Source organism: Rhea americana, unplaced genomic scaffold (genome assembly GCF_003343005.1).
Source record: "Rhea americana isolate MKP2758 unplaced genomic scaffold, rheAme1 scaffold_8, whole genome shotgun sequence".
NCBI lineage: Eukaryota > Metazoa > Chordata > Aves > Rheiformes > Rheidae > Rhea > Rhea americana.
Window position 1 is genome coordinate 6,394,471 of NW_028186978.1, and position 14,035 is coordinate 6,408,505.

At 37.8% G+C, this 14,035-nt stretch overlaps 1 protein-coding gene across 6 annotated transcripts in view; it reads right to left on the reverse strand.

Moving 5' to 3' along the window:
* Positions 1 to 14,035, reverse strand: part of TBC1D1 (TBC1 domain family member 1) — a 107,183-nt gene that overhangs the window by 30,303 nt on the left and 62,845 nt on the right. For 2 of the 6 annotated variants that reach the window (XM_085322722.1, XM_085322727.1), the window contains exons 10-13: positions 12,148 to 12,437; positions 10,332 to 10,460; positions 8,152 to 8,271; positions 6,835 to 6,974 (exon numbers count right to left, since the gene is read on the reverse strand). In XM_085322722.1, the coding sequence (XP_085178848.1) occupies positions 6,835 to 6,974; positions 8,152 to 8,271; positions 10,332 to 10,460; positions 12,148 to 12,437 (679 nt within the window). The remainder of the gene's footprint in view (positions 1 to 6,834; positions 6,975 to 8,151; positions 8,272 to 10,331; positions 10,461 to 12,147; positions 12,438 to 14,035) is intronic. The other 4 variants (XM_085322723.1, XM_085322724.1, XM_085322726.1 and 1 more) reach the window with 4 other exon arrangements.

The window sequence follows — 14,035 nt, forward strand, 5'->3', positions numbered from 1 at the left end:
GAAAGCTTGTAAATGAAATGCTAGTGGATGATAGCAACAGTCATTAAAATAGGTAATATTTGACTATTTGGGTAAACAACTGCAGGGATATTACCATGAAATTCCATTTACTTCAGAAGAAGCTACAATGAACACAGAGCATTTGCTAGGACCTGGTGGAGGACCTTACAGAATCCCAATGGTGAATTGTTAAAATGTTGCCTTAAATCTTATTAAGAAGTTTTATTAGTAATTGACTGCGTTAATTTTAATTTATCAGTAGTTTCCTATTCAAATAATCACAGTATTAAATGAGGCTTTCCAAAAACAAGAAAAAAGAAAGTCACTAAGAGAAATCGCATACACACAAAGCCAAAAATCAACTGATGTTACAACCGCCCCTAAAAGTCTAAATTAAAAAAAAACAAAAATCAGAAGCACGTAGTATAACTAATCTCAAATACCAAAACCAAAAGATTACAAGATTGATCTCTGACTAGAAGCTGAAACATTGTAGATAGAAAAGAAGTCCTTGTTTTATTTTTTATAGAAGCTAAAGGGGAAGAAGTTCAAATGTAATGTTAGACTATTAACATGTTACTAACATCACTATGGAGTTATTTACACATGAATCTGTAAAAGCCTGCTCTTCTCCAGTTACATCTTTTCTTTAGGGTTAATAAGCCAGGTAAGACAACTTAATGAGAATGTGGATGGAAGAATTCCCATTAAGCTTTTTTGCATCAGACTGTTTTTCTTTGTTGCATTTTAAACATAAAAGAATTAAAATTAAACTGCCCAAAGGAAAGGACTCTCACCACATCCTTAGCTCTATCCAGACTTTGTACTGAGATAGTGCAATATGTTCTTTCATATATAACACAGAATGAATAAGGAACCGCAGACTTCTATAACCAAGGATATAAACACCATTCATATTGTTTTATGCAGCTGTCTGGAATATTTGACTCCATCACCAAACACAGAAAAATGACTGGAAGTTGTCAGAAAACTTTGGATATGGAGTCACAAGAAACAAGTTCTTGTGGTTTCATATATGACTTAAGGGAATGGCTCAATATGGACTTCTTGAAAATTCAGGTATTTCAGCACAACTGTTTAAAATCAACACTAAGAGATGTTTAATGTTTGTTTTTTTCTTACAAGGATGTTCTTCAAAAGTAACTACTACTTCTAAATTCATCCCATTTACCAGCATTATCAAGCTTTCAGAAATGCCTAATATTTCAATGGGCACAGAAGCTGTCACACATTATGCATGGTACTGTTTATATCTGAGCTCCTACACAGCAAATCAAGATTATGAACATATGTACGTTCTGAAAAGGGAAGGAACTCATCAATTCTAATAAACTGGGTAGATACCTTATTATTCATAAAACTAGTTATCAGTTAATAATCATTTTATTGCCAAAAAGAACCATTACAATAGTACTTGAAGAAACAAGTAGTTTATATTATGTGAACATTCAAGTACACAGCTAAGTAGAGAGCCAATGCAACAGTCTTACAGTATTTGCAATATCATTACAAAGTGATTCTAAAAATATTTTTGCATTTATAACGGCAGAGACATAATCCTCACCACAAAACAAACAGCATAGTTGTTAGCCACAACTGGTTTTAAGAAAACCATTTTTCCAGATCTGAAGAATTGTACAGAACCTTCTTTTCACCAGTTACATTTTAAGTCTGCTACCTCTGTCTGCCAGAGAGTGAAACCCTCTGCATTCTAATACTTGAATATATTTTCTTCCCTTTATAGAGAAACTTTCTTGTACTTTTTAAAAGAAAACTTTTCTGCAAGGCAAATTTTCAAATACTATGTTCTAAATTGTTCTGGCTAAGGTTCCTTTTCCCACCAGATTTTTGTCCCTGACAAAAATCCAATACCAAATATCTCATTCCTGCAAAGTACAATTTCTATTAAATATATAATCGCATCCCTCAGTATCCCCCCTCAAAACAGATCACTCATTCTCCAACCCGAAACAGCCACAGCTGCCAAAAAACATGTTAGCTACTGCTAACACACCTCCCACATCAAGAAAGCCACTGCAAGCAGAATTACTTTCCCATCATTTATTTCAGAAAACTATACTCACACACCCTCAAATCTAACATTTGACTTTACTCTGCTGGGAGTTTCTGACAATCTGCAAAACAGTTTTCCCACTATGAGCAATTCTAATAGTTATTGTGTGAAAACTGTAGTGAAAATACCTCACCGCACAGAGATCTGTAAATGCAGAATAGAAGTATGTAAATACACCGCTGCACTGCAATGCAGGGTGAAGTTTCGTGATGAGCTACGCACATCCTGCTCCTAGAAAGGGCAACAGCATCCACCCTCAGCTTCCAGACAGGGGCTTCTGCCTTCCTCCTCRCGCCTGCTCTCATTCTCCCACAACACTGCTCGGGGACAAGAAAACTGATCCAATTGAAAACTAATGACCTTTGCTGAGTGAGCTCAAACACTGGCTGGTTTAAAATGATCACCAAATTATTCCCTCATCTTTTCACCAGAAAAGAAAGAGAACTAGAAAGTCCTAATCTACCTGCAGGGATGCACTGTGACYGGTATTAGACAGCCTCTGTGCAACTATGAAGATTGGCTTGCAAGCAAGGCCTGTAGATAGCAATGGCACGAATCACAGAACTGAAGAAATACTTCTACTATTTAGAAGCTTTAAGAGACTGTATGAGAGATTCAAGGTGAATTTTGGGTATTCAGATACAGAAAACAATGTCCCGAAAAAGCTTAAGAAAGAGAGATGAAAAAATTCAGCTTTCAAAATAAGTATTATACTGTAACAGATCATAATACAGTAGATATAATACAGTAGATTATGTCAGTAAAGTGTACCCGTTCCATCCCTCTACCTTGAGGGACACAACACTTCTCCACAAAAAAAGAAAAATACTAAAGAACAGGGCACAACTCAATCGTGTTTCAGCCTGGCAGCGGGAGAAACGCTGCCCTCCAGTGCTCCACACCACCTACAGCAGCAAAACTGCTCCTATCCCATATGATGTGGTCTATTTGTTCAACAGCTTTCCATAAACAATATTCTTTCAAAAGTATTAAAAGAAATGTTTTGACCCATTAGAAACATTCATCTTCCAAAGCCTTTTTTAATCTTTTTTCCAAGTATGAATAACTGAATAACTTTGCCAATGTGCTAATTCTAGCAAAAAAAAGCTAATCAAACCAGTCAGATGTACAAAACCCTTCTGCAAAGGAAGGGAATCCATGAGGTGAGCCTAAATATTTGAAATTGCACCTTGCTACATTAGAAGTGACGTATTTCAGCCCCTCTAAACTTCTAGCTGCCAGGTGGAAAGCAATAAAAGCCGCTCCAGTTCATTTTGTCCATGCAGAAAACCCCTCCTAGGTCCCCAAACTGGAGCTCAGCCTCATTTTCAAGCTTGTTGGATATTCTGCAATGGGCAGATGGGTGTAAGAGGCTGCCCCCTGCGAGGCAGCAACTTCTACCATGCTTCTCCTACATGGGCTGTCGTATAGGAGCTACTCCCTTGCGCTTCAGGGCTGCCTAGCAATGGTGGTGGGGGAAGAGAGCTGTGTCTTGTGATACCTTTTATCTTGAACACTTTTCATTACATTCAAGAGCTGGGAAAATGGGAGAGCAGCAGTGCTGCAAGCTGTAAGTGACTGGGAGAGGGGAGGGCACATGGGATGTTGTCTCTTTTCTTGGTAGGTGAGATTCTTCCCTTGCCTGATTGCCGGGCTCGATCTGGCCACACTCCCACAGGCGAGGTGAGTACACCAGAAAACATAATGCCTCACGTACATAAAAACATTCCTTTGGTTGTTACAGGATGTCTATTTGCATTAGTTTCTTAGGTCTACTGATTTAGAGCTTCATTTTCCTCCAGAACTAGAAAGAAACAAACACCTTCCTTCATGTGTAAGGCAAACGGCACACTTAAATGATGGTTTCTGGGAAACACAGTGTGCTCTCTACTTTGTCTCATGCAATGACACCACCAAAGCACAGCTAGCAGTCACTGTTCTCCAGCTGAGCTAAAGGAGTGAAGGTTTAACTCAATGAGCACTCTTACGAATACCTATTAATACCTCCTACAGAAGTACAGGGTCCGGAGGTGCAAGTCAGTGGAACTCACAGGGCAGTCAGCTCCATGTGGAGACTTTGGATATCAGACATCTCTCAAGCTCAGTACCTTGTAAGATTAAATTTGAAATTTCTACATAATTATGTATCAGTTGTTTAGGTTTTTTATTAGTATCGTAAATACTTCATCATATCCTGCCCCCAGTTAACCACATAGGAAGTGGCAGTGAGTAAAATGCCTCTGGAGATTCAGCTCACCAGCTGCCAATACAAAAGGGTTCACCGATGTCAGAATCTAGATCTGTCTGTATAAAGCTTAAAAAATGTCTCTATTGTTCATGACATTTTACAAGGGCATATTTACTAAATACAGCCTGAAGAAGTTAAATCTACAGGGCAGTTTCGTTCGGCCGACAACGTCAGCCCACACTGGGTCAATGCAGTATATCGTTTAGGCATACTGGTGGATTATTAATATGAAGTTCAGCAAAGCAGACTATGCTAAACTTGTAAAACTTGCTATCACCTCTGACTCAGAGATCTGGATGTCTTGGTTGACTTACTAATTTAAAAATTCCCAGGCTTTTTTTTCTTAAGGTTTCCCTGTAGCGTACCCTGGAGTGGTGTATGGACTACTGCACTTTAATAGAGGAAATTGCCCAATGGAATCACCTTTTATAAAGGGAAACTCAATGCTCCCTTGTTTCCCTCTCTTTCTGCCTAGTTTTGCAGGATGTAATAAAACATAGTATCTCTAAAATCTTCTTCTGTCTGTCCAACCTAATTGAAATTGGCCTTTTAGTCATATATCAGCTGTTTGCATAAATCCTATTTTCAAAAGAAATCAATCTAAAATAATAACAGCAAGAAAGCCTTAAAAAGAAATAGAGCAAAAGCAACTCTACATGTAACCTCTTATCAAATCAAGAAACTCCACCACATACGCAGCTTCTCACTAGGAGAAGATGAAAGAAAAAGCAACAAAGTGATGATGTTTGATTGCATTTTCTTTGTATATTTTCTTTGGAATTACAGAAGTTAACTATGGTTGGTGATAATCAACCATTAACCAGTGTAAGATCCTCTGTACAATAGGTCTCTTGTTCAACACTACAGACTTGAACAGGGGTGAGTATCCTTTGCTTCCAAAAATGTTCCAGAAGCAGATGAGATACACAAAACTCTGTATGCAAAAATCTAATACTTGGGGTGGGGGAGAAGTAGTTGTCTGATGTCTTCCCTCTGTTCATAAACTGAATACGTACATTGGAAAAAAAAACAGAAAAAGAAAACAAAGAGTGGAGAAAAAGGTCAGATCTTCTAAACTGCTCCTCTTATTAATAGCAGTTCCTGTTTTCTGTTCTGGCCACACTTATTTTTCCAACTATTCCGCTTATCCAGTGGTAGGTTGTTAAGATTGTATCTTGCTACTATTATGCCTTACTAAATCTCAGAGGAAAAGCTTCAATGGGTAATTTAGTTTTTTTCTTTTTTTCTATTTAATATGAGGGAAGCTCTGTGGCTTTCAAAACCTAGTAAGACTATTTTCAATAATAAAATTGTGTCAAACTTGCAAAAATAGTCATTTCACAGTACAGCTGAACTTGAATAGCCCTCCATATGCCTTCAGATGTTCCACTTTCAAAGGAGAGTGTTTCACATCCATGTTTACACAGACATGTATATGTACACTTACATGCTCTTGAGATCATTTAGTTTTGAAGCACACAAAATTTCGGAGGTCTCCACCTGCATATACAGCTTATCCCACATTAAGTCCAGCTACATTGCAAACAATACATTAATGTTAGAAATGCTCTTGAAATGTGCAGTATCCAGTTAGCCAAGGGCATTTCTCTTAAGAGGCAAGAAAAGTGTCTCTGTAGCTATCAAAACTGACAGCTTCCCCACTACTTCAAATACTGAGATTATATACATAAAATAAACTGCTTCCTCCTGTTCCTTGTTACTTTTTTATACTGTGGCCTTACAGCAGTGAGAAGGTAGAACCTGGAGAGCTTAAGCTCCAAAATGCAATTTTTAGTGACCCAGAAACCATTATTTGTTGACATTGATTTGTTTCATTGAGTCATTTTTGGCATCACTGTATATTGTACTGTCTGACTCGCAAAAGGTGAAATGCATGAAGTGATGCACCCTCATACTCATATAGTGATTTTCCCTGTCTGTGGTTCTTTAGATCTAAAGAAATTCAAGAAATAAATAAGGAAATGGTAGGAAGAATGGCTTAAGTGCCAAAGCATCACACACTGAAGAAGTATATGCAAGGCCAATTTCAGTCTGCTATTAAGTTTACACAACTCAACTGAAATCATAAAAGAAATTTAATTGCTTGTGCTAATCCTGGGTATTTCTAGGAGGCCTTAGTTCTATGTTCCAGCATGGAAGATCAAACAGAAGCATTGCCTTCTTCAAACTAATACTTGGTGGTGGATTTTTTTTCCCACCCAGAAATCATTAAACAGCACATATGAAAATCACTCCTTTGCTAGGTAGTTAAGTTAACACAATCAGAACTATGTTACATATGAAGCTGAAAAATAAAAATGCAACAGCTGATGAGCTTGATATGACCCAAAAGTAGATGAAAAACTGCAAAGACAATACAAAGAGAACACCTGGCAAATCTGACACCTGGCAATATTAGACAAAGCAACCCACATTTCTGAAGTCACATCCATTAGCAACATTTATGGGAGTAAGCAAACAAAGACTTTACCATCGTATCGACTGGGAGAATCGCATGCTTTCTGAGGGGTTGCCACTCGCAGGAATATCTGCTGTCTCCACGAATGCCGCCGAGTCCTTACAGGGCTGTCAGCACCAACAGCCTGCTGGCTGTGTTTGGATTCGTAGTCACTAAAATTGTGGAATACAAAACAGGGCTTAGCAGTAGGTTACCTGAATCTGCTAGTTACAGTGACACATTATATACAGTGAATATAAAAATAAAAACCATCAGCCAAGGAGTGCAGTGTGCTGTGCACATGCTCGGTCAAGCTCTAAGTGTTCGGTGGGTGAAACTTGCTCCTTGGCAGCAGGCTTATACAAGACTGTACACACCACTCAGGTTCATCAGCAGGGCCTGACAACTCCATGCAGTCTAAATTTTTAGTTACTTTTCAGCTTTTTTTTTGCAGCAATGCATCAAATGCACAATGCATTGAAGACACGTGCACATACGCTCTAAAGTACTTTTACCATTCTTGTATTTAACTGCCTTCCACAAAATCTAGCAATTATTCATAAAACACAAAATGCTATTGATGCCTTTTACCAGCAGACACGAAGGAGCTTTACAAACATAAAATAAAATTCCAACCTTCTGTGAACTACATACAGAGCATACTCCTTCAGAGACACAAACTTGGAGCAAATATTTTAACATCTGTGTTCCCATATCACAATCTGAAATAAGTAACAATCCAAGGAACAGTTTCCAGAAGCCTTGGATGCTACTCCTTTGATGTAATCCACTAACTACATACAGAGTTCTTTTTGTCAAAATATTAAATAAAATAATGAACAGCAATGCTGTCATCCTAGTAACTTTCACCTGTTGTATCTTTAAATACTTCAATCCACTGCTTCATTCCAACCCTGTGCTAAGGAGCTTCATGAGCCTTTGTTCAAGCTGAAAAGGGTAAATGAACTTAACTCTGGCAGCAGCTGGGAGTAGCAATTACAAGCCAGCAATCATTCTCTCCTTCCACTGGAGGACCCTGACATTGTTTAGGATGAACCACGGATTCTATAAACTGAAAACCTCTAACAAAGTCCTTTGGCCAGAGTAATCACGAAGAACACAGATGAAAGTTGCATGATCACAACACCAAAATAAAGGATTTCTGCAATCTTTACAGGAGAAAAGTCTGGGATAGCTCCACCCTTTTCACAGCAATCACATGCAAAATACATGCAAGTGAACTGTTGCACACACAGTGTTTCACAAGTGCAAAAAGCATTCGAAACATTTCAAACAAAGAAACCTTTGAACAGTACACTTTTACCTTGAGGCTTACAGAGAGAACCCTACCTTGTTGTGCTCCTAAAGTCAGAGGTGTTATTTTCATCTACAGGAGCCAGAAATTTTAAGAAATTTGGCACAGAAGAAGAAGAATGAAGCTTTTTCCTTAAGGCAGTACGGTAGGAGATGCTGAGAGTGCAGTTGGGAAAAGTGTAGTTTAGAATGAGGAAGCATAAATGCACAGAATAAAAATAATATATATGTTAAGTTTCAAACAAAAAGCAGCTAACTTTTGAAGGCAAGAATACCAAGGAAACCAAGATCAAAACTAAAGCTATTAACAAAGTGCTGCTTTGAAATACATACTTGGGCCAACTAAAATGTTCCAATAAAAATAAATCTACTTCCAGCAAATTTATTAATCTTTGCCATACCTCAAGATTTCTAGTGCATGTTTAAGCAAATTCCTTTAATCTAGTAAGAACTGATGTCAACTTTACCATTGAACATCCACTTAAATATAAGTTTCAATGACTGACTAAGTTTTGGGAAAAAGGCATAAGAAAAGTTGACACTGATATTCACCATGCTGACAAATGGAAAATAAAACTTCAGCAAACAGCATTTTGTAAAGCATTAACAAGGTTTTATTCAGACAAGCTTGGAGGCTTTAAGATAAAAGCTGAGTTTTCTGACTGATTATTTGAGATTTTTGCTCTATTTATGCAACAGACAGAAGCCCTAATCAAATTTCATTAACATTCTTCTGGCCAACATAATTCCTGGTTCTGTGCTTTCTTTTAAGTAATGAGCTCCCAGCACACTCTGAACAAGGTTAATACAAGGAAATAAGAACTACTCAGTTAAAGTCTCTGTGCGGAATGAAAATCTAGAAAGTTACATGGCTGATAATGCTCGAAGACACATCTCAGAAAAGCACACAAAGCAGATAGGAGAACTTACTCCTTATGAACTACATTGTAAAAAGAATTGATAAACCATAATGACATATCGGTATGGCATACAGCACTGCCTGCTAAAGAAAATGTGAGCGGGGATGGGGGAAATACTTTGGGATGATCACTAGTATGAAGTGAAGCAGTTCTTTCATAGCTAGTAATGAGCATAAGAAAAATAAAATTGTAGCATGGTGTGCCTTGTAAACAGGTTTCACTTACAGCTGGATTGCAATTGAATTAAAATTGTGGGGTAATTTCACTTAAAGAATTACAATAACCTGGACAGTTTGATTTTATTGATTTAAACTCTTTAACTTACTTGATATCCCTGTCAACCTAACTTCTAAGTCCTGTTGCTTAGAGGTTCAATACAGTGTACCCTTTAATAATAGGGAAAGGAAAGAACTTGCTACTTTAAATGCAGAATCTAGTACAAAATTTACTTTGAAAGAACACACTTCTGAGAATTTAACTGGCGGGATTCAAATAAGGAAACATTAGTATGGTGTTCAGAAGTAGGTAAGTATTATTAAAAAAACGAGTACAGTGGACATGGTAGATTCATATCCCACCCCCCTAAGTTATGCCATACATTGGAAGTAAAGTCAAATTAAGAAAAATGCTATTTAGTATTTTTGGCAAATACAACTTTAAGGTTTTCATGGTTAAGAATTTTAGGGAGCTCACTGCTGCATACTTTCAGGGAAACGAAGGGTTTATGTTCTTTTCTCATATTTTCATTCCAAGAAACACAAGTTAACAGAAAAATAGCATCTGATACTGGTAAAGGTAACCAAGACAAACATAGGAGCTGCTTTTTGAATCTAGCGTGGTAAAGGTAACCAAGACAAACATAGGAGCTGCTTTTTGAATCTGCTCACCGCTATCCAGCTATTGCTTCCTCCTCTTATGTTGTTAATTGGCCGTTAACATCAAGCACAAAAAAAAAATATGAATATGCTTCTGTGTTACCATGAACGAAACAGAACTGATTGATTCAGGAGAGAGACAAAGCTGGATCACAGGTTCTTGGCAACTAAATCCCTGGCACAATTTAATCAGAGCTGCTGTCTGCTGCATAACACAAGCAACTGATCCCAAAATAAGTCATGTCTGAAAGAATTTCATTTCAATAGAGCAAAAAATTATGCCATGATGCAGTGCTAGTCAGTAGCAGAGGAGTTGAGACTTCCTCAAATCCCCCTGAATTGTTAGTTACACTGCAGAGCTTCGTATTTATGACACAGTAAAACAAACCCTACCCCGAACCACAGAGAGTGGCTAGCTCACCTCTTCTGTGCAAAAGGCCCACTTTGCTCTCCACTTGCGTTATGCCTTAGGTACTTAAAAAAGTTGGGTGAAGAGGCTGAGGGATTAAGACGAGCTAGAGTAGGAGAAGGTGCAAGTTGACCGGAAGAACTTTTAGATTCGCCGACAGACGTGGTCAAGCCGTATAGTGGGGTTCCAGCCAGACGGACGGAGTTGGGGTAACAGAAAGAACAAAACACAGAAACAGAGGGGTGGGGAGTTGGGGGTAGAGAGAAAGAGAGAAGTGAAATTGTTTTAAAGTGACCTGGCCAGTGTAAATGAACTTATTTCCCATGTTCTTCTCAGCTAAGGCTCTGTGAGAGGCTGAACATTGTAATCCAACCAGAAAAATCTCAAATATATACTGAGAGGCTTCAGCAAAGCATTTCGGCATATGACTAAATTTAAACTCCAAAGCAACATCAGTAATACCCTTTTCATGTGCTCCTCCTTGGTGAGATGTTACACCTTCAGAAGAACTGAATCTCTTTATACTTTGAAACAACTTATGGATTGGGGTAAGCTGTTCAAAACACTCGTTCACGACTGGTCTTAAGCCAATCCTTGCCGTGATTTTTGAAAATCTTTAGCAGAATTTTCTTTAAAGTTTTCCATTCCCCCCACTTCTGTACTTTAACAGTGAGAGATAAGTAACTGATTTCTTTTTGACTCGAGTTACGTGAGGGTGCAGGCACATTCAGATCTTACTGAAAATTATATCATCAATCTCAAACAGCAATAGCCATACTTAACTTTTAGTTGCTCTACTATTTTAAAATAAGAACTGATTGAACAAGCAGCCACAACTGTCAGGACAGCTCTCATGTGGGTAGCACACCAACAGGACACAAGCTCTAAGTTGCACTACAAATGCATGCTACTATTTAAGAATCAAAAAGATTCAAAGAAAGGACAAAAAAGGCATCCCCAGTTATGTATTCTAATACTAAAGTGCTCTTTCTTCACTGTCATCACTTATTTTAGGCATGTTCTTTTACTGCCCTGCCTCCTGCAGGGGAAAATGAGCTGGAATATAAACAGATTTCCTACTGTCTAACTTGTGGCAGTTTTGGCAATAAAACAGAAGTCTACAAACAGAAGAGTTTTCATAATAATTGAAAAAAGCCAGACAGAGGGAGGGAAGAAAACTGTCATAAAGTTAAGAGGAGATTTTAGAGATGTAGAGGCACACTTGTAAAGGAGGATAGCTTGAAGAATATTTGCATGAAGCCAGTCAGTAGCTTATTTTTGTGAGTAAAACCTACAAATGCTCATTTAAAAGGGAGGGAACTCCCAGACAGGAGTTCCACCTCTGTCAAAAATTAGGCAATTTAAGTCAGTTTTGTATGTTATTTAAAGTCTGGTATTAAATATTTCAAAGACAAATTTACCAAATCATAAAGTTTTCAGCATCACAAATGCTACAGCATTTCTCTCCACGAACAGAGTACATAAAAGTAGAATTTATTATACTGCTTGCAGATCAGAACAACCAAAATTACTGAATATCGCTCTTAAAAATATAACCTAACTCCTCAGGAGCAATCCTATATTGTGCTTACACTTATTTTTGTAACATTTACTTTGGAACTGCACGTTTTTATGTTTGTTTTATCTCCCCTGCAGGACACACAGAGCTAAACGCATTTTTAAACAGGATATCTACAAACCTCAAAAAGAATAAAACATTCCTACGATGCATTTGTTATTCACTGAGAGGACATACCTGGTATGCAATTACCATCGCCAAATATGCCCTCAACAAACCAAATCATATCTTGCTTTCAGTAAGTCTTACTTTCTCTCGTGAGGAGTCTCTGTGCTCACAGAGTGATACCTCATAAGTTTCCTCTGCGGAACAGCTGGAGACTTTTCAACAGGCTCCAGAGATTCCTGGCTTTCTGTTGGCAAATGGCTCAGGGTGTTTGCTCGCCGTCGAAAGCTTTGCTGAGGCAATTTAACAGCCTGCTCAGTCGGATAATTATCCTGGTCACTGCAGAGATCACCTGCTGAGCCACTGGTCTTGACAGAGTTTTCTGTAGGAAGGGTAGGAAGCCTCTCTCTCTCTTTTTCACACAGAGGTGGTTCCTAGCAATGGAAAAATTATGGTTATCAATATGTGGTGACAAAAATTGTTTTTTGAGGTTGTAGTTCCATGTCACACACTCCAAAGAGACCTGCTTCAAATCTGGACATTTTTATCATATCTCAAAGACAGAAGCATTGCTATCTTATGGTTTAGTTGTTAATCAAGTATGTCAACAAATCAGAAAATCTCTACTATACGGAATACAACAAAAATACCAAAATAAAGTTTCAAGAATAATAGTATTTTATAATATGTTGAGGACAACTCAGAAGAAATGAGAAGTGAACAGATTGGGCATGTTTGTGTAAAGTGACAACAAAGAAAACGGAAGCATTTCAGAGTACTGGATGTTTAGCATCCCATATAACACCATAAGATTTATCTTATAAATTCTAAATCTCTAGTCTGAGAACTTGCTTGAAGGACTTTGATCTTATGCCTGTGCCAGTTCAAATCTATGAACTTCTTTTTCCTTCCCACCTCATTTTCGTCTTGCAAAGTTGGCCATTTTTTAAAAAAATATGAGCAGGAAGGGCAGACTTTTCATGGCAAGTCCACTAGGTGACTTAATGCTAGAGCATTACAAAATTAATAGCTATATCCAAGGCTACATCCAAGGAGGAAGACCATCTTTCTCCTCTGTGCTGTTTGTTTATATTGTTTTATCCAGACTAAAAGTTTTCTAATCATGTAAAAGGAGTGAAATATTCCATTTTTGGTTCAGTTTTGTAGTTCTTATGAATGCAATCCTGCATTCATGGCACATACTTTCAGTGCTGTCAGATTACAACGATCAGATCATGATCACCAGCATGGAAATTATTGCAGTGGTTTTGCTTAACATTGTTGCAAGATTTTGATGATGTTAATAATATCATATTTTATTTCAAATATATAGATAAATATAAACAATAAGAAATACACATACTGCATATTTCTCTATCATAGAATCATAGAATCAGTAAGGTTGGAAGGGACCTCTGGAGATCATCTAGTCCAACCTCCCTGCTCAGCAGGGTCACCTAGAGTATGTTAGACAGGGCTGCATCCAGGCAGGCCTTGAATATCTACGGTATCGATATTCTATACTATAATAGATTTCTAATTCAAATGGAACCCCGACTGCAGCACTCTTTTGTAGTGCAGGAAATGCACTGAAAGGCCGAAAGGCGAACTGAAACTTCTGGAGAACAGAAACTTAGATTTAATATGAATCTTACCATGTCACAAAGTACGGAAATCTAGTAGAAACTCTGCAGATAACAACTTCTTACATGTTACCATTTCACTAACATGTAACTGCTATTTCTTAATCTAAATCTCTCTTATTAGTAAACAGCAGGCAAAGTTATTTTGTTCAAGTTGTTCCTCAGAGTATTCAAAGACATCCTACATATTATACATATGAAAAGTTATCTGGGTAACACATTTGCAAATTCAAAAACTTGCAAAATAGCATCAAGTTAGGAAAAAAAAAGGGAAAGGCAGAGACTGACCAATGATGCTGCCTACAATGGATGCAGCCCCATCAGCTTCAGAGGGACTCTGCACTGGGAAAAAGACCACTCTGCAAGTGGCAGCAGGATTCTTACCAGTA